Source organism: Accipiter gentilis, chromosome 21 (genome assembly GCF_929443795.1).
Source record: "Accipiter gentilis chromosome 21, bAccGen1.1, whole genome shotgun sequence".
Classification (NCBI taxonomy): domain Eukaryota; kingdom Metazoa; phylum Chordata; class Aves; order Accipitriformes; family Accipitridae; genus Astur; species Astur gentilis.
This window is the reverse complement of record NC_064900.1, coordinates 24,293,725-24,315,932: the sequence shown is the minus strand read 5'-3', so window position 1 is coordinate 24,315,932 and position 22,208 is coordinate 24,293,725. Positions and strand designations below refer to the sequence as shown.

Here is a 22,208-nt window from a genome sequence, read left to right as displayed (position 1 = left end):
AAGCTAATCCACTGTATTTTTGTGACAGCACTGTGGATTTTAATGTGCATGGGATTTTTTTATCTCTGACCATATTATTCTTCATTTGTTCTCAGCTTCTCTGTCAGGGCCTAAACCTGAAACAATTTACATTTTTTCTCATGAGGCTACAGCACAGTTTATATCAGATTATTCTGAAAATCACAACGGCTTTAATGCAACGTACACTACATTCAATGCAAATGAACTAAACAGTAAGTGGGGTTTTTGTGTGTGTGTGTTTGTTACCCCAAAAGTGTGGTGTCCTGGTTTCAGCTGGGATAGAGTTAATTGTCTTTCTAGTAGCTAGTACAGTGCTATGTTTTTGAGTTAGGTATGAGAAGAATGTTGATAACACACTGGTGTTTTCAGTTGTTGCTAAGTACTGTTTAGTCTAAAGTCAAGGATTTTTCAGCTTCTCATGCCCAACCAGAGAGAAAGCTGGAGGGGCACAAGAAGTTGGGAGGGGACATACCCGAACTGGCCAACAGGGTATTCCATACCATGTGACATCAAATCTAGTGTATAAACTGGGAGGAGTGGGGGTGGGCGGATCGCCGCTCAGGGACTAACTGGGCATCGATGGGTGGGTGGTGAGCAATTGCACTGTGCATCATTTGTATATTCCAGTCCTTTTATTGTTATTGTTGTCATTTTATTAGTGTTATCATTATCATTATTAGTTTCTTTGTTTCTGTTCTATTAAACCATTCTTATCTCAACCCACAAGTTTTACTTCTTTTCCAAATTTTTCCCCCATCCCACTGGGTGGGAGGGGAGTGAGTGAGCGGCTGTGCGGTGTTTAGTTCCTGGCTGGGGTTAAACCACAACAGTTGGTGAAACTGTGTTTTCAGTTTGACAAAATGGAGATGAAAAGGGAAGCAGTATTTTCTGGCTTCAGTCCACTAACTAGATCCACTTTGAGAAACTTTATAGTGTTTTAAAGATCAAATCATTGATTTCAGTGAGACTGTCCACAGGTTTACAGGCTTGTATCTAGCAGTAGGGTGATGCCTTACAAAGTTAATCTGTTTAAACAAGAGTAAAACTCCAGCTGCATCTCCATCAGATTCCTCTCAGCAAGTTTGTTCACTAATGAACACTGTTGAATCACTGACGCTAATTATTATTCTCATTGCCACAAGTACTAGTCCCAAATGGTAAAACTAACATTCAGGAAAATACCTGCTTCAGTAAATAGGCATTGGAAGAAGTCCAGATGCAGTAAATCTACAGTGACAACAAAATTCAGCAATATGACTCATGCATTGGTGTTCTTTAGTAGTTGGGAAAAAAATTTAGTTGCAGATTGGACAAGTGAAGGCTTCTTCAGCTGCTGAATTTTAAGCAGGATGTGAATAGGGGATGTGACTGGGAAGGGACATGCTGCAGGAGGCATCCAGAGTGCCAACAAACCCTTGTCATGTGGAAGTCCTTGCTGAGAGCTGACCTGCAGTTCAAGGCACCATGAAAAGACACTGAGCAAAATATCATGGGGAGAAAAGTGATGAGGATGCTGCAGCAAATGTATGTGAGCAAAGAAGGACAAGGAAAGGGGCATCCCTGGTGCATGGAGCACAGCACTTATCTTCTGAGCATTCAGCTCTTGTAGTGAGCCCTTTCAGCTGGAGCATTCCAGGCCTTGGCAAAGAAAAGACAAAAAGAGCAGGGTTAGCCCTTAGTGTTTGCTATGCAAGGGATCCTCTCTCACTCCCCCACATTACTGGTGAAGGATCAGAAAAGAAGGTTGGTGAATGAGTGCAAGAGCATGTAGTGCCACCTTCAGCTGTAGTGTTTTGTTAACAAGTACAAATAAAAAGTTTATTTGAGTAATTATGTTGCATTGCATAGAAGAATAAACTGAGTCACTGTGAGGTCCAGTTTTCAAACATACTTAAAAATTTACATCGTCACTCATTCTTATGTAATTCTGAGAAAATACTTAACGTCTCTGTCATTTTTATTTACTAGAGGTTCTTATTCACAGATTATGAGAAAGTCAATTGCACTTTTGAAGATGGCTTTTGTTATTGGATACAAGATTTAGATGACGATTCAGACTGGGAGAGACTTCAGGGTCCTACCTTTCCCTTTATGAGTGGTCCTGATTTTGATCATACGTTTGGCAACATGTCAGGTAAGATCAAATATAAGTTGCTTGCAGATTAAAGGAAAATCTTGATTTAGCTTATGTTATACCACTGTACAATGGATTCTTCATAGTGGTATTATTGGGATGTAATTTTATTCTTCCATAAAAATGAGACAGGACTACCATATAAAACGTTTTATGCTACTAATTCCCATCTTGTGGAAATATACCAAAACTAAAAGAAGAAATAAAGGAATATATAAAGTGATTAAAGTGTGAGGTACTGAAAAGTTTCAATGCTATTAATATTCCAAAGTGCCTTATCTGAGAAATTAATTTCTATTATGCAATAGTGTTATAGGTCAAATAACTGCGCATTTACCTTAAGGAAAAAAAACCCACAAGTATAGTTACGTTTTAGGGAAATCACTTCAATTTCATCCCCATCTACTGCTGACATCCTCATGGTTGTCACACAATAATTTTGATTTAACATAAAGTTGACCTGCAGGGTACATAGGGCACCTGTGTCCCCAGTTAGAATCATACACCAAACACACTAATTTTCAACATGTGTGCAAAACCTACAAACACTCCAGCAACTGCCATAGCAAAACAACTTAATTGGAAGAGTGATCATATCAAATGTGGGTTTTAATTAAAGACACAATACTGATAGAAATCAGATTTTTAATGTGTATCATGAATGCTTATCCCAGAATTAGACTCCAAAGGTTTTTTTTTTCTTCAAGAGGAAAATCAATCTCTTTCTCAGCTGATTCATCAGTCCAGCTAAAACTACTTAACATAACTTGGATTTTGCAATGGTTATGTGTATTCTATGCAAGACTTATACAGAACTTATTCAGTGACAAATGACTGGAAAAATTGCAAATTATTCTAGAAGAAGTTACTTCAGGAAAAGAAAAAAATTATTCAGCACGTTATTGGATAGAAATTATTCACCTTTTTCTGAGTAAATGAACGTTTTCTAAGCAATATTCAGAACACTGTTTTATCTTCCCACTTGACTCCTAGAATACAAATCAGATGAAAGAACATAATATTTGTTACTTGACAATGATTTTTATCTCTCTTGAAAATGCTAATTTATTTTAGGTGCTCTCTGTTTCACTGTGCTAGATCTAAGCTGACATCTGTAATGTTGCCATATGTAATGTTGCTATTATATTGAATATTTAAAATTTCTACAACCTGCACGTGAAGCAAAAATGTGAGCTGCATCATTAATATCTGGCTATTACATACATTCAGTGAGACAGTGTATATTTGTTTTGCTGCTCTTGAAAAGAAAAAGACTTAATACATACTCAACAATTCATTCTGAATGCTCAGAGAACTGATGAAACGGAGAACTGTCACTTTGACTATATGAAGTCCTTTTCTGAAAAAGAATGCTATGTTTATTTTCTTAAAGTTAGACACCATGTATATTTTAATGCATGCTTCCTAGGTCAACACTGGAAATGAAAGGCCTGATTCAGATTTCAGACTAATTTTCAGGTACTTTAACCTCCTACATGAAAAAGCTAGCTTATCTAGAAGTATAAATCACAGAATATAGTATATATAATTTAAATTATGTAATTATATTTATTTGTAGATTCTATGAATATAATATTTGCATATATATGTATTAGATAGATATTATAAAATCTAGGATTACTGCCATGATTTCAATAAAGCAAGAATTTTATTTTAGGACTTTTAACTCTGCCTAATTTTGTTTTTCTTGTGACAAATCACAATGCTTCTGTAGCCTGGCCTCACATTATATTTCTATATGGCAGCAAGAAGTCAAAATTCCCAGCTACAAGGAATTAACTGAGAAAGAGCTAAAAACCCCATTTCCCCAAATAATGTAATTTTCTTGTTTATAATGCTTCACCTTACTGTAACATATTTATGTAGTCATTCTCTCACCCCCCTCAACATGCAACCCATACTTCCCATTATTATGTGGATAAAAATTGTAAGAATGTCAGGTAATTGTTCTGCAAAATCACAAACAACAGGAAGACATTTTTATAAACTAAGTAGAAATCACTCAGGTGAATCACTGCCTTCACTAAATAAAAGGCAAATCTCCCACTGACTTCAAAAGGACTAGTTTCCCATTTCATGTCTAGTTCTGAGGAGTGTCTGACAAGCTCATGGAATTGTCACTACATCAATTCATCATTGACTGATGAATATAACTTGGAATAATCATTCACATTTGTTGTGTCAGGAATCTTCCAAGTCATGCAACACTATCTGTGCTTTATATTATTGATACCATTCTTAATGTAAAAGCTCTCATTTAAAAAAAAAAAATAAATCAGTAATTCTGTACTGACTAAAGTATGCTCATTATCTTGCAGGATTTTATATTTCAACACCCACAGGACTTGGATTCAGAGAAGAGAGAGTCCGGATTCTGAGTTTGCCTCTGGTCTCTTCAGATTCAATTTGTCTAAGCTTTTGGTATTCTTACATAATTTCTAAACATATACTTTCTTGAAGAATAAAACCAAATAGCTTTGTTTCATATATGATATTAATCAAAGTCAGTGTGCCAGCAATACAAGCCTGCTTCTGTTCTGTTTTCCATGATCAGTCTCAACTCAAGGCCTGAAATTTTGACTCCCTTATAGTTTTGATTCTTGCAGTTAGCTTTAATGTATTTTCTTTTTCACCCTGCATCCAATATTCATTTCTATACAGAAATGATATTAAGAATCTCTGAAATATTTTTTGTCATGAAGCTTAACTAGGCCTCTGCAGAAAATATAGCAAAATACCAAGGAAAACTTCCAGGTGTAATCTAAAGACACAATTAATTTTATTTTCTTGCTCACTGTGCATTAGTCCTAATTCCATAAAACTGTTTATAAAATAAAAAGCTTTATATTTTTTCATGAAATTTCACTTTGTTCTAATAATACAAAAATTACTCTTCTCCCTCTAGGTATTTCATGTACAGTACTAATGTTTACCGTTTAAGAGTTAGCATAAGGAATAAGCGTGGTTTGGAAAAGATCGTTTTCCAGAAAGAAGGAAACTATGGAAACAACTGGAATTATGGACAAGTAACTTTAAACGAAACATCTGATTTTAAGGTTTCTAAAAGTGCTAGTTCTTTTTAAAATTTATTTTAGTTAAACTGATATCAGAGTTTTCTGCCAAATGAAAGCAATGATCCACAGCTCCAAAGATAATATCAAGTACTATTTACTAATGCATGCTATCAAATAAATGTTAGCATGCAGAAGACTGGACTCCCCATTTGAATTGTCATTCCTCCTGCTTCCCTACTGTGGAATATAAAGTATTATTATTGTAGAAAACAGAAAACCTTAACATTGTCATGGGACAATCAACGTTATCACAAAAGAGAGCTTTCCACAAAAGAAGGGTGTTCAAAGCCTATAAAAATCTGATATGGAGTTTAAAATCTTGACAGTGTGTGTGATAGGAAGCACTTAGCCATGAAAATATTTAAATTAAATAGCTTCAGATTCTGAAGCAGTATTTTCACTAATTAAAGAATAAGTCACTGAAAGTGTGTTTCAGATGGAAATGTATGTGGCATCACACGGTTCACAACCAACCTGACTTACCTGTAAACAAAAGGAGGAAACTTATGCTAGGCAATTCTTTCAGCAACTCTCTATTGAAAACAATTTCTTTTTATAGGTATTTGGGATGGCTTGTCCTGCTATAGTGGTTTTGATTGATGCAAAAGGACTGCCAGAAAAATGTGTTTACCTTCTGAGGAAGTAAATGCATCTGTGACCTATCTGCATCAGATTTCCAGCAGATATATGTTTTATGATCTCAAGAAGAGTGCTATACCTAGCGGTATTTCACCAGCACAAATTCCTTGGTATCAGGATTACTTTAAATATGTGGATATTAAAGCACAATAACAAACAAATGAGATTAATTTCAGTTTTTCATGGGGATATGCCATTAGATCAGGAAAATTTTGGCCTGATGAGATGAGTTATACAGAATTGGTGTTTCAAAAATTATGTGGTTTTATATAAAAAAAGTGAATTTATTGAATAATTTTGAATCACGTTCATCATTTATACGAAGAAGTTCCTGCATCCTTAAAATGATCCACTCAGTTTGCATAGTGCCATTTTGCTTTGTGAGGAATCCTGTCTCATCCCTGATGCCCTCCTCTAAGTGTAGCACCAGTGTAGATTACAGTGGAAATAAGAGCACTCAAGAAAGAAAACAAAATGGTTCAGCATAGAAAGTTGAAAAATGTTTCATTAAATTATAAAATCCTAACTTTTTTTCATGAACTTCAGGTTATTTTTGATGCCTTTAAAAAGCATGGTCCCAGTGATATTGCCTTGGATGATATTGGTCTGATAAAGGGAAAGTGTAATGAAAGTATTTATGTAGAGCCAACTGTGATTCCAACTGCTACTACTGTCCCCTCAGTTCCTAGTAAGTAAACACTAAATTACAGTTGATTGCCATTTCCTATTACTGTATTTGTGTATGAGTGATTCAGAATTTTCAACCTTCGGTTTTCTAAAAATCTCTCCTCAGCATCATAAAATTATCTTCAGGATGACGTACTAGGGATCAGTTTCCCTGCCCATGACCCATTGATAGCAACAGAACTGGTAAATTCACAGCTTAAGCTATCAGTACAGTATCTTCCAAAATTTGAATAGCAGAGAATAATTAAAGAATTCAGAATTTGTCTCTAAAAGCTTTAATTAGTAAAGTTTCCAGGAAGCCAGTGAAGGGGAAGGAAGATGAAAAAGAAGGAAGATTATAACCTCTATATTTGAAATTATAAGCAATGTAGCAAGGGAATAAGAGAATAAGCAAAATCACATAATAATATCACTAGAGGTCTCAGTGGTAAAAATTCACCAAGCTCTGAGAACACATGCTCACTGTCAACTCAGATATTTAGGGGGATGAATCTATAGTAGTGCCAGAAAGGTTTAAGAATGGACCAGGATCTATGTGAGTGTCTAATATCCAAAATGGAGGTATTATCTGAAACAAGGCTCACAATGAATAAGTTCTTTCCAATATGCATTTGGCTGTATTGTTATTCCTACTATATCTGATTACATTAAAAAGGAAAAAGAACGCAATATTTGATTTGAAAAATAAATAGGGAAACAGAAAGGACAGAAGAACAGTTAGCAGTTCTTCTGGTTTTGGAGGAAATGAGTAGACAAAAAAAACCCCCAACAATCAAAGGACCCTTTTCACTTCCTGATCTAACGAGAGTTTTCAATATTTGCATAAATTATGGAATGTGTCAAGACCTAAACCTGATTTCTTCAATTTTGCCTTTGCTAACTCTACTGCTTGTGATAAGGCAGGAGTGATGAATAAGTACTTGCTCTAGTAATAATGAATGGGGCATTTTACCTGCTTGGTGGTGCCTCATCTCATTTCATCTCACTATCTTCTTGGCACGTCTTCTCAATCAGTGCAAAACTGGAGAAGGGTTCATTTTGTTTGTACGTTTTTGCCGTCTTCTGCAAGTCAAGTAGAAGTTGAAGCATGAAACATCACTACCTATAGTGCATATGCACTTCTCCAGACAAGTTGTACAGCTTGATCCAGACCCATCATATTATAGAGCCGTTTAGGGGAAAGCACAGAGATTTAAGTTTCCTCAAAGCATTCCAGTTTCACAGAGCTAGTTAGAAGAGTCTCACTGAGAAAAATATGAAAAAATACCTGTAGCCATCATTATAAATCTGGAAAATGTATATAAAATAATGAAGAAAGATTGCATATGATGTTAACGAGGTCCACACACATTCAAAGCAAAAACTGGTACAGATATGAATAGTCCTTGTGGAAAAAATAATTTAAAAATCTAATAGGGCTTTGTAATTTATTGTGAAAGAGGCATGAACCTTTTGGAAAGAAAGAGATTTCTACAAAAGACATATTCACAGATGGTTTCAAATCATTAAAACAAACAGTGAGTATGTTCCAGCACTGCCTCCTATCAGATTTACTGTCACTTACAAAGCAGAGCTAGTTGCTCTCTTGACAGCATATAGTAAATAAAAATAGTCTAAAATTAAAATAATCAAAAAAACCTGTTTGCATGTGTGCAAGCACTGTGTACTAATATTGTCATTCTATCAAAACTATCACCACTAAATCTACTGCATCAGGACAGGTAAGAAAACAAAACCTTCTGAAAATAAGAGCAAAATCCAGTTTGAGAGCTCCATCCTGAGACACAAGGAAGTAAAGTTCAACAAGATGTCTCTGTCAGCAAAATTAAATTTTAATAACACTAGTAATTTCAGTCATAATTTACCACAGTGAGTTTTGGAATTTGACTGCAGTTTTCATTAAAGTAATACTGTGGAGAGGTGCCGATGTCTGCCATCTCCAGCTATCTTTCAGGTGCTGTGGGTCAACACACCTCACAAGTTAGCATCAGTCTAATGAAAGTGGTAGAACAACCCTGTGGTACATAGTAGCTGAGTGGTGCTGTCAAAACACCAAAGAAATATCATTTACTCTATAGATCTCTACCCAAAATATGGTGATGAAGTTTTAATATTCAAAAAAAAGGAAGTGGCCATATGACTTATTAGAGAGGATCCATACTGTCCTTTAATATGATACAAAAGAACAGCCTAAGCTGTCGCTGTGGAAAAAACTAACTTTTTTGCATAACTTTGTTGAGGCATGCTGTGTGTATGTTATCTGTAACCTGCTGAAAAAAAGTGAATGTTATCAATCTTCTTCAGAGAAGTATGAAATTACTTTGATGAATGTGGTGCAAGCTTACTAACACTAATGGTTTCACTACAAATGTCATGTCTATAAATGAGAGATGAAAGAATCTGAGCGGAGCCAATTTCTTTTGCTAGACTTAGAGCTTCAGTAAAAGGCACTGGGATAATTCACAGTGCCAGAAAAGCTCACTGGAAAGTAAAAAAAAAATAATGGTGGTGGGATAGGGAAGCTGGATTTGCTTTTGTCTTTTGCACAACACTGTCATCTTACATTTTCATCTAAAACAAAGATTGCTTTCATCTTCATATTAATTTATAACCTGTCTTTTAACACAAACAACAGTATGGAAATTATAGTGTAGATTACACACTTAAGATATGCATGTCAATATAAATTAAAGTTTTGGCCAAAGCACAGAGGAATTTTTTTATGAATAAGTCATATATAATTTTCTATAGTGTTGAGAAAATCATCTATTATGCTCAATTAAAGGACCAAGATTATTGGTGCTGGTTGTTATTTGGTTCTCTAACAAGTGACAGCTATACCAGTAACTCGATATAAATTTGTGTTTAAAGATCATTGGAAATTTTTAAAACATTTTTTTCCAGATATGAGTAAAATCAATGACTCATTTCTCCATGCAAGAGAAAGATCATTACTAATGTGCCTTACACAGTCAACACCAGATCAGATCAGTTTGGCTTTTATTGCCAGGAGTGATTTGGTGAAATAGAAAGTTCTATAAGATGGCTGTAGTGAGAAAGTTCAAATTTTTCTTGTATTTAGTGGAGCTTCCTACGAGTGAGATTCAATGGGCAAACTCAGTAGGACTTGTAGATTATGCAGTCTCCAGCCAAGTGCCTCAGAGTATGCAATAGTAGCAGACATAATGAAATGCAAAATTTGAGTTGGGAGGTGGGGGGGAGAGTGTTAAAGTTTAGCCAAAGTCTGAAAGTTAAAAAAAAAATATTTTAATTTGAAGAATAAAACAAAACCAAAACAAAATAAAAAAGGTAGGTTTCTTCTGCCTTAACTTCTACTTCCTGAAGTAGGTGGAGCAGTACTGTTTATTTTTGAATAAATGTGAACAATAGAAGTGGGAAAACACCAAAGTTCATTCTGATGGTACAGCTGAAATGAAAATAAATAATATTTCTTAATATGAAGTAATGTTTTGGAATATGAAGCAGACATATTTTGGATATAAACCACTACTAAACTACATATTGAAAGAGAATATTGAATATATAAAGTACAGTTAGCTATGTCTGTGTGAGTGCATGTATGTGTATATATACATATCTACAATATTTGCTTTTAAATAAATTTTATTTTTAGATATAAGTGCATATACATGATTATGAGAAAGACCTTTCTTGTTGGAGCAGTTGTTTCAAGGAAAAAGCAAATGGCTACTTTTACCATTCACAAGGTTTAACTGTAAAAGTTTTTAGGGTCCTGATGAAACCAAAATAACAGTATAAGGGGGGGTTTATTATAAACTTTATTTGCTAGATGACAAAATGGGCTTTATACTTGAGTATCTCAGCTAATGTTGCAAGAAGATCAACCAGATACTAAGTGACACATAAAAGCTAAGTGCATAAATAGGTTACACTGGGCGGGGTGGGGGGGGGGAGCTTTCCTCTCTTTCTTTGCCATTTTCTAGCTTTTTTATGAATGTAAATTATACAGTTGACCATATCACATTCTTTTCTTCATATTTTCTGTGCAGACCAATAACCACCAAATGAAGTACAGACTTGTCCTTCCCCTAACTACATGGGGAAGACTTCTCATAGGACCATCATGAATACAGTTATGCACCTGAGAACTAACCCTTCACAAACAGCAATATATGAACTATAGCTGTAGATAACACTAGGGCATCAATTGTATGTGCCACCAGGTCTGACTTAGACACTGTAACTAATAAGAAAAGTTAATTTCTTACGCACCTTGTTTCTTCAATGCTCTGTGTCATCACTGGAGTGTTGGTTTCTCACATCTCATTGTTCAAGCTCTATACCGATGATACTGTAACTGAACCCTTACAGTGATGAATTTAGCTTGAATATCCTCTTCATAAAATTACTTCTTCCAAATTATCTTTGTTGCAATGGATTGTAAAAGTAAGACAATAGGTTAATAATGTTTTTGAAACGTTTTCTTTTTCAGCTGACTGTGGAGGGCCAGTTGAACTCTGGGAGCCATCCAGTACATTCAGCTCTGAAAACTTTCCGAACAATTACCCTAATCAAGCGTTTTGTAAGTCATTCTTTTCCAAGTCTTCAGGAAAAATTCAGCCATATAAAATTAACGATACTAAATCTGCTTTCCCAAGGCAGATGCTTTCAAGCAAGAAAGATCTAAGCCATATACAGTGGGATCTTTTAACTGAAGTTTATATGGTACTTAGCAGAAGCAAAGGAATCATGTGCCAGTTGATTAAAAAGTGACAAAGATAAGCATAATAGCTTGGAATGGGTTCAGACCAGCCAATTCCATCATGCCTATTATGTCAAATATCTTTATGTCAGATAACAGATAAGGTGCTGAAAGTCCCCATTTTACCATTACACCTCAATGTATTTACCAGGTTAATATCATCATCTCTTCTGTTAAATGGTTAACCTTTTTTAGGGGAAAAGAATGTGTGTATGCATTTTGCAGGGGATCCTCTCTTTATCGAATGTTTCTTACACATTAGTGAAAAGACATCATTATTCTACTGATGTTACTTGATTTAGATTAAGCTACAGCTGGTAAAAGTGAAAATGTTTCAACATGGTCCACTATGTGCTGTTGAAGGATGAAGCAAGGAAGAGAACTCTGTCATTGCTTCTTAATGAATTTTTAATTATTTATTACTTTGCCTTTAACTGGAGAATTGTGTTGGGATGCTAATCACAAGCGCTGTAATTTTGTGCTTCTGTCCCACTTGACATATGTCTCTCATTTCCAGGTATTAATTTCACAGGCTCCCAAATGAGATTCATACTAGTGAGAAAATACTTTTCATTCTATGAACACATTAAAAAATGGTTGGGTTTTTTTTTTACTTTCTTTACAAGTTTTCCATAGTATCCACACTTATATAGATTAAATTTCATAAAGCATAGGGTAAACAGAAGCAAATACTTCTCTAAAAAGATATCTAACTTGAAAGACAGGCCTCTGTGACTGATAACAGAAATTATCTTACTGTCAAATAAAACTTAAGTGACAAGACTATTTGTCACATTTTCAGTTACACAAGAATTAGCTTTGCTAATTCAGGGAAACTCACTGTTGTCATGAATGGTAAAAAATGCACATGCGTATGTCTTTGGAGCCTAAATCCAGTTTTCAAAAGTTTTTTAGAGAATGAGAGTCAATTGAATTTTGAATCTTGACAGCATAAAGTGCTTTTAAAGATAAGATATAGGCTTCTAAGTCTCTTGGGTGATTCTTAATAGTTTAGAAGAAATTCTTTTTTTCCCCAAAAACCTTCAACATGAAAAAGACAGTAAATGTTACAATTAAAAACGTGATTTTTTCTGTGTGTTATTATTTTCTAGGCGTGTGGTACTTAAATGCTGAAAAGGGAAAAAACATTCAACTTCATTTTCAGGTTTTTGATCTGGAAAATATTCATGATGTAGTTGAAGTCAGAGATGGCAGAGGACCGAATTCCTTACTTTTGGGCAAGTAACAGCACTGGGTACAAAAATGAATGTAATCAGACAGCTGGAGCAAACTGATGGATATAATATAAAGGAAATTAATTCACTCTAATTTCATTCTACATTTCTTCACATTTTGGGGTCTCAGAAATTAGGAGGAAAGCATGCTTGAGAAAGCATACTGTAAGTGACATCACATTTCCTTAATGTTTGCACACGCTCAAATTTCTATGCAATCCAAATGAAATTAACTTCTAATCAATAAGACTGCTCATGTACATGGACAAACAGAAGCTTAATCTCTTAGTCAAACCTTATTTTTCTATACTGATCTGTCAAATTTGGGATTGCGCCTTGATCATTGCAGTCTGACAGCAGTTAGGTTTGGGGGAATAACTGTATTCATCTGGTAGCAGTATTTGCTTTTGAACCCAAAATATTTTGAAACGCATAAGAACAAAATAGCTTAAACTTATTCATGTTCTCCTGGAGAATAGCTGTCTATACAGGACAAGGCCCATTGCCAGATCTCTTCTCTACAACAAACCAGATGACAGTAATCCTCCTTACAGACAAGTCTGCAACAAAGAAAGGATTTCTTGCAAACTTTACTACTGGATACCATCTAGGTAAGCTTATGAACCCTTGTATTTAAGAGGTTATACGACTGGTCAAATACATTTGAGAAAAAGTGGTGAGTTGATCAGCCCTTGATCAACAGAAATATGAAAAAGTTGAAGAGGAAAAAGCCTAGCAGTTACCCATCTGTACTTTATATTTTCTAGCATGAAAAGTGACATTTTTGTTGTTTTAGTGTAATTGGACCAATGTCTGTATCATCTACAACTCTGCGTGATATTATGTGAAAAACTGACTCAATATTTTGACCAAAAACTATTCAAATGTTAAGAGGGCAAATTTGAACTATTCCCTATACAAGCCCCCCAAAAGAACATCACTGTGTGACTCATTTGAGGCTGTCATTAATGAGTGTTTAAATGCATTTGTAAAATATTTATTATCCATCACATCCACTAGAAGAGAAAAATGTATACAATAACTCTGATTAATGTTTGCAATACGGTCCTTCTTGCATCTTTAAAAATTTGATCCTTACTGAGTGAAGGATCTGGGAAGAGTTAGTCTTTTAAATATCTGGACAGCAGTGTTTCTGGTCCCAGCCAGTCCCCTTCTAAAAGACTCCTGGGTTTGTTGGGGACTGTAATTAGACTTGTCACTCATATATAATTCAGCAATCAGCTCTCCAAAAATATGCAATATGGAGCCAAATGCTGAAGTACATGGAACAGCAATATGTTTACCAGGACAAATACTTGATAGAATTAATTAAAGGCTTTGTATTACTTCTGTGAAAGTCTGACAGCAGAAAAAAAGAGAAAGAAAAAGCGGTATATATTCAGAGATGTGTGAAGTACCATTCATTTACATGAACAGAAATTCAACAAGAATCTATGCTCTTTTTCTTACTTCAAATATCATAAAAGGCAAGTGTCTCCCAGCATGTTTAGCTAGCTGCAGCTTTTTTATAGATTAACAGTAATAAAACCATTAATTTTCTTAATCTTTAAAAGAATCTTAACCATTGATTACCTTTGTAAAATAAACTCCATTTAGTCCTGTCATCCAAGATTGAGAGATGGGTTTATATGGACACATCACCATTTTTCTGTTTCTTGTTCTGCCTTCTCTATCACATTTGTTCAGTCCAACACTATGCCTTTTTTTTAGCTGGTTCAGCATCTTTGCTGAGCCAACTTTGCCCGTATTTTGTTGTAAAATAAAAATTAAGCTTAGCAAGGCAGAGTTCTCAAAGTGGCCATTGCCAGTCATGGTTAAATATATTAAAAAGGTTCCTTTTGCAAAAGAATTATGCTTATTCATTATCTTTGCATGCAGGCCCAAAGATAAAAGCATTGTCAGTAAATAAATTAATTTTACAAGAAAAGCAGTTTTTTCTTTGTATTTTTTTTCCATGAAATACTGAGTTTTTGAAAAGGAAGCATAATTTGAAAATAAATACTTTGGGGCAGTATGCAATATAATAAAAAACCTGCCTAAGTGAGACCTAAGTTCTGTGGAAAATCTGGCATCAGTTATGGCCACTGAATGTGTGAAAATCTGATTCAGGCCTTTATAAACCATATTCTTTAGCTTTCATACTGTACAACAGGCCATACTGACTGATGAATGAATCATTTCATATGAATATTAACAATTCAGAAGCAAAACAGTTATCTTACCTTAAATAGGACTTCTAGATAATTAAATGCTTCAGTCAGTAAGTCCAGGAAAGTAAAATAAAGAAAAAACCCCAATTTTTCAATAGAATTTGAGTTTATGACTGTATATTTCTTGTAAATAAATTAAATGGTGCTATTAAAAATACACTTTGGCCATAGAAAGAATTATCACTTTATATTTACTCTCTATCTGATCTGCTTTTGTTACATAACTGATACTGAATTAGCTTAATCCTACTTTTGTGAATGCTTTCCTCATTCGTTTCTGTTACTTTTGTCTCTGCTACCTTTCCTCCCAGACAGATTTCAAAAGGAGACTCTTGGCTTTTAGTGCCTCTTTACTTGTATGTTTGACTTGACATTAAGGTCTCTAAACTTTTGTGAAAGTGCTGAACATCTGAAACTTGTAAATATTAGTCACTTTTGACAGCGAAGAACACTAGTAACTGAGCAATGCTAACTATAGCATAAACTGCAAGGTATAATTCCATAGATTTTATTTTTAATTTGCTCCTATTTATCTGAAAATAATCTGTATTTTGAAAATGGGATGGAAAGGAAAGGAGAAAGTAAAGGAAAGGGGAAAGGAAAAGGAAAGGAAAGGAAAGAGGAAAGAAAAGGAGAAAGGAAAGGAAAGGGGAAAGGAAAGGAAAGGGGAAAGGAAAGGAAAGGGGAAAGGAAAGGAAAGGGGAAAGGAAAGGGGAAAGGAAAGGGGAAAGGAAAGGAAAGGGGAAAGGAAAGGAAAGGGGAAAGAAAAGGAAAGAGGAAAGAAAAGGGGAAAGGAAAGGAAAGGAAAGGGGAAAGGAAAGGAAAGGGGAAAGGAAAGGAAAGGGGAAAGGAAAGGAAAGGGGAAAGGAAAGGAAAGGGGAAAGAAAAGGAAAGAGGAAAGAAAAGGAAAGGGGAAAGAAAAGGAAAAGGGAAAGGAGAGGAGAGGAGAGGAGAGGTTCTGCATACAGTCCACTCAGTTATTATTTCAGTGAACTGTGTGATCTCTAGCGAACATCAATATTCCTCATATTTACAGATTAATTTTTCTTTCATGTTTTCCTTCAGGAGCTTGTGCAATTGATGAACATCAGTGTGGTAGCAGGGATTGTATACCATTGCATAACCTTTGTGACAATGTACCTCAGTGTGAAGATGGCTCTGATGAAGCAAAGTGCAGTAAGGTTTCCTTCATACAAAGAGAAGGAATTCATGCATATTTGGTAGGAATCACCTAGGAAAACACCCACAAAAACTCAGCAAGCGTAAACTACTGCAGCTGCATGCAGGCCATGCCAATTTACACAGCAGTATCTTGTTGAGTTTGTCAGGGCCAAAAAAACAAAGTCACTTTTCTGAGATAGTGTATGGAAGCTGGTGAAGATCTCTGGAAAAGGTAGGAAGTTCCTCTGTACTTAAAACTATGGCTGCTTATAATGGCCCCAAAATTAAATGAAAACTCATTACATGCTTTTCTTCTGTATTCATTTTGTATATCCAAATTCTATCACTTTGGGTGTAATTAATTTGAGTTTCACAGCAGTCAGTATAAATTCTGCAGAGTAAGGTAGAGAATGAGTCTTCTTGATGGAAATTCCCAGATAGTCTTGTGGGTGTGATGCCAAACTGCAGCACGTGGCACTCTCCAGCCTGCCTGGACTCCATCTTGTGGAGGCATTGCCATAGGGTGAAGGGATGGCACAGCTGCAAAATCAGCATCCGTTGCTCATAATGGATGTGCATGTTCCTACAAGGAGACCAACAACTGCTATTGCTTAGTCCTCTGGTAAAATGGTTCTTTTTAAAATGTAGGTGTACAATATATGGCTTCATTTCATGAAATATGGAAATAGCATTCTCTAAACAATAATTTAAATGTAAAACTGATGTTAAAATCACATTGGGCCTAGTACAGATATTAAATTGCTGTTTCTGACAAAATGCTGTTCTGACAATCTATTATGAAGCACTGGTGGAAGAGTTAAAAGTGGGCTTTTAAGCTCAGTACATCATCTTCCTTTGTTTTAAAGGGGACTGCTAAAGATCAGATATGTCCTTGGATGTGTGCTGACAGTTCTTATTGATTTCAACATCTTTTACATGCATACATATATTTTTTTTTCATATATATGGCATATATATGTATACATATATATATATCTGTATGAAGGCACAGATTCACTCTTCACATTAGTGCAATTAGCTGTTTTGTTGCAAACATATTCTTCCTTGAAAATGTGTAGAATAAAATTCACTCCAGCTTCTTCTTCGGCAAAGAGGACTTGAATGGCTTTTCATTGATAAAGAAGATCTGAACAAGATAGCCATCACCTACCTTGACATGATGTACATTTTTCCAAAGAGTTATTTTACCATAGATTGTCTATTACTTCATAAAAAATTACCTCACATCAAAGGACTGTGAGAACTTTTTCCAAAAACCCATTTAATCTAAACATTGGCTGAATCAATCTAAGCCTTAAAAGAAAATAAAAATTCAATTAGACACCCTCACATTGAGTCTTTTCAGTGTCCAAAATCTTGCTCATTTTCCTGAAACCAATTTTAATTTCTTATCAGAAGTGGCAATTTGAACTAGACAAGTTGTCATTTTCAAATACTCCAACTTCTGAAACTTCCCAGGGACTGCAAAGAAAAAGCATAAGATACCTCTGCCTTTGCAGAATTCTAAAATATATGACATTTGAATTAAGCAGTTGTTGAGTGTTCAATGACTTTCTTATTCCTTACCAACAATGTATTTGGAGAAGAACATGGATCTGATGAGGAGAAAGGAAAAGGAATTATATTTCAAGTAGAAGAGAGGAGAGATATCAAAAGTAATTTGGAGAAATCTCACAGTGCAAATAAATCTGAGGTTTTTCAAGACTGGTCGAAAATTTCTCATGTCTGATGTTTACCCTTAATTAATCGCTGTGTATCACTTCTTTCATTCATGCACTCTGGGTGTCAAAGACACATTCCTAAAAATATAAATTTTTATTTATTTATTTATAACTATAGTGTGTAAACTTTACATTTTTTGTGGAAATACTCTGGTGGAAAAAGGTTTTCTGGACAACTAAGAATAAAAAAAAATATATTTTGGCAACCAGTAAATTTCAAATGCATTGTATGTTTTTCCCTACTTCATGCTGGCAGTAATTGTCATCTGCCCGAAACGTAGCTGTAGCTCCTGGGACATATATGGGATTCTGCTGACCTTCTTAAACCTTATGGTCCAACTTCCTTAGTCATTATGCCAATAGCATAAGATTTTTCTCCAAATACTTAACGTGTTTCTGAATTTTTGTTCTGAATATTTTGTTTTGCGAAAACTTTTGATAGATTGGTTTTCAGGGAGCTTTTATTATTTGTGTGTGCTTTTTAACTAAAGCTGCAATGAAAACAGTGAAAATTCTCATGGCAATTGGAACTGGAAAATCCAATTTTTCTGTCAGCTTTGGTTTTAACCTTATTTCCAATCAGTGTTACTGAACATCATGTAGCTAAAGCTTCACACAGTATCTGGAAATTACATAATGCTGGCTAAGAAAAAATATTGGTTAGAGTTGATGGAAAATGTACTGTTTATTTTCTGTTTGTGAGACATTTGCAAAATACAGGGTATGAAACTCTCCTGTGGCAGAAACATAGAAGGATATAACAATAACATTTCCTTCCTGTGGGAACACAACATCCTGGAGATGCTGTGTTTATTACCACTGTAACATATTTAACTTTTGGGGTTTGTTCTTTGCTGGCAACAATAAATCTGCTTATTTTACATTTCTACTTGCTTGGGGCAGCGCGGGGGGGGGGGGGGGGGGGGCGGGGGAGGTGGTTTACCACCTATCTAAAGTGCTTCTGTCCATTTTGGTCTACAGTGAGATTGTTTAATGGTTCTCTAAGCACTGAAGGGCTGGTACAGGCCAGGATTGGGAAGACGTGGCATCTGGCTTGTGCAGATGATTGGAATAAACAGATTTCAGACAGTGTTTGCCAGCTGCTGGGGTTAGGGTGAGTGAAAAATATTCATTGTCCTTGTAACTTGTTTGCAGGTTTGTTGACTCTGCATATTGGTGTTTTCCTCATCATTTTACTGGTGTCTTTACCATCCAAAAAAAAGGGCATATGTATTTTTCTGTGGCAAGTGAAGTGCTTCTCGTGCCAACTAATTTGTAAGTGTTGCAAACCCTGTTTTGATGGCATTCATTACAGGACTGATGATCCTGAATATGGCAGATTAGGCATGTGGATACATATTGAAGAACATTGGGAGACTGATGTGGAGGTATTAGTCTTTTATCACTTATGTAGTCATTTATGTCTTCACTTTTATGAGGATGGCTCAAGAGTAAAACTGGAACAAACAGCAGCCTTGGCTGCTCTGCTATCATGCTTATGTTCATTTCAAGTAAATTCAAGATAATCACTTGGGTATTCTGCTATTGGGCTCCCAATACATGTCATACCTGTCATTAGACCTGAGCTATTGGGAGAGGAAACTATTCCTCTTGAGGTATACTTAGAGGGTGGAGGAAGGAGGGAAGTGTATAACTGAAAAAAGTAGATTTGGCTTCAGTCGCTGTTCAGCAGAATTTCCAGGGAAAAGGTGAGGAGGGTTGAGTGCAGAAGTGCTGTTTTTTTCAATCTGTGGCAAAATTTGTGGCCTAAATTCTGGCCTTACTTACACTGGTCTTACTTCACTGCCATCCACTGAATAATAAATAGCTTTCCTACAGTGCTGAGGTTTTTAGGGAATGTCACTCATCCAAGTAATAATAAAATTAAATTCTAAGCTTGCAATTCATTATGTTGGTCTCTGACCAAAGTAGGATGGCTGCAAATGCCCTTCTGATAAATTAGTTGTAGAAATCACAGAGTTAGGAGCACTTGGAGAAATATCCAAGTGTTATTTGAAAATACTTGTAATCATTGGATGAATGTGCGCTGGTTTGGTTTTTTACTTTTTCCCTTTGGGTAGCTACTGCATTTACATAAGTATCAGATACCTGCATGCACAATTCCTGATTGTAATTTATGTATGTAATTACCTCATTTATGCATGCCTATAAGAACACACAAACTATGACTAAACGTTCTTCTAGTCAATTACTTTGTCCTTTACAGTGGCCAGTAGCCTTCTTCCTCTGATTCTTTCTCCCCGCCACCCACCTCCTTTTCCTCTATAACTTCTGGACACCAGTCACTTTGTGGTCTACTGGTTTAATTTACTTTTTTATATTTGAAAGGTTTCAGTGAACTTTGTTTTCCATGGTATTTTCTATTACCTTTTAAGAATTACTTATGCATTTGTTTCTATAACATTCTGTGGCAATACATTCCAGTCTGTCTTATAAACTAGTCAAATATAGTTGTTAAAAAAATTCCTATTAAGTTTCCTATTTAATTCTTTTTAATTCGATTTCTCAGTTTATTACATATTCCCATTTTCAAGAACAAGTATTTGTTAACCTAAATTGCATCACATTCTTGTATTCTGAGTGCTACTGCTGCTACTGATCCTACAGAAAAGGATAAAATTCTCATGTATATACTTATATATAACTCCTGTAATCATCACGCTATTTCTGCCTTCCACAAACTCACCTGTAGCAGCATATTTGTTAATAAGTGGCAGCACATTAGTTACTAAATGGATGTTTGTAATAACAGGTCTTGAGCAGGCTATAGCTCATGCTCCTATACTGAATAATTACCTAGAATCATGCTTTATCAGAGAAAGAGGCTAAGGTTCATCTAGGACAAATTATTTTTGCTGTTAATTGCTTATACATTTGCTAGTCTCATTTTTTGTTTAACTTATGAAAGGACTGAAATGATAGGAGTCTTGTAGCATATCCTGATTATTTATGTAGCTGGGCTAGAAAGTGCAATTTTCCACACAGATTCTAATAAATCACACACATGAATCCTTTTGCCTCCGTTTTTCAAATATGTGACTGTCGCATTTGTGATATGTGCCAAACAGAAAGCAAATCTGGAGGCGTGCCTATGTGTTCATCTACAAAATACAAGCTAGGTAACCATTTACAAATATTCTTAATGAGTCTGGAGTGCAAGGTGCACAGATTAGTGCTCTTGAGAAACCTGAACAAGATCCTTTGCTCAGCTTGCACTTGTAATTGTGTACATCTGACAACACTGTTAAAATCTGAGTATTGGTACATCAATATTCCTTGAACCAACAAAATCATACATTGAGCTTTTCACCATTCTGCTGGTTAGGTGTGAAACAGGCTTATTTCTCTGGGGCTAGAGCTAGCTGCGTCTTTACTGAATTGTATCCAGGAATGAGGGTAGACCTGGCAAATTTGCCATGCTCAGAAGTCCAATAAGGACTGAGTTTAGGCCTTGCTCTCAACCCTGCAGTCTGTTTTCTTCATGAACTCACAAAATTCTTGAGAAAGAAATTATTTCATTGGAATACAATGTCTTGTTTGGGATTTCCAGGTCAATTAGGTTTTCATCCTCCCCACTTACGAATGGTCAGTAGTAGCTACATGCCTAGTTGCTTGAGACATGTCAGAAAATCCTGTCTTTGACTGTCAGATCCAGGTTCTCTAGTGTGCCAAGAATATAACATATGGCCTGAAAGGGGTGGAAATGATCCCCCAAAATTTATGCACCCAAAATTTTTATTCTGATAGATAAATTAGGATAATAAACATGATATACAGCATGATCTTACTCTGCTGTAGAGCCAATGAGAGCCATGTGCTGGATATAAGACAGAACCTGTTTCTTGGTGTGGTCAGGCTGCATTTACAGCATTGAGGACCAGAATTAGGACAGTCCTAATAACTTGGCAATAGACTTAATTTCATGTCAGTTGTCACCAAGTAATAATATGCACTTTGATCTGGCAGCTGCAGGAGGACTCTCAATAATTTGGGGGGGGATTTGTAGGTCCACAGCTTCACTTAGGATCAGACACTGCTAGTAAGCTTAGATTAAATTCATTGCTTAAGAAGCTTCATTTCAAGTCCAGAAAGTATAGAGAGGTTATGTTTATTTATCATTTGCAAATTTTCGTATAAAAAATTGCTTGTATGCAAGCATATAGAAAACAAGTGTTCGCTATTTGTAATTTGCTACTATTCTTCATTGTTTGTTTTTCTGTCAGAAAATCAGCAGGTGAAACAGAAACACTGCCCTGTGTCTTAAACACAAATTAAACAAACTGCAGGCATCCCACAGCCTGAGAACTAAACAATGAATTACAAAATGTGTGAACATTTTTTCTTCAAATAAAAAATGCTTTGGTTGTTTTCTTTTTTTAAACAAGGAAAAGAATTGTAACTATTGGACAATCGCACTTCTATCTTTATTCTGAATATTTTTTTCAGCTTAGTACCACATCATGTAAATCTTTCCCAACATTTGCTACTGCTCATTGTT

The 22,208-nt window shown here is 35.4% G+C and overlaps 1 protein-coding gene across 1 annotated transcript in view; it reads left to right on the top strand.

Moving 5' to 3' along the window:
* Positions 1–22,208, top strand: part of TMPRSS15 (transmembrane serine protease 15) — a 58,461-nt gene that overhangs the window by 23,519 nt on the left and 12,734 nt on the right. Inside the window, 10 exon segments of the mRNA XM_049824243.1 lie at positions 96–233; positions 2,006–2,155; positions 4,495–4,597; positions 5,082–5,232; positions 6,436–6,577; positions 11,051–11,140; positions 12,433–12,558; positions 13,035–13,166; positions 15,852–15,962; positions 18,671–18,803. Of these exon segments, the coding sequence (XP_049680200.1) occupies positions 96–233; positions 2,006–2,155; positions 4,495–4,597; positions 5,082–5,232; positions 6,436–6,577; positions 11,051–11,140; positions 12,433–12,558; positions 13,035–13,166; positions 15,852–15,962; positions 18,671–18,803 (1,276 nt within the window).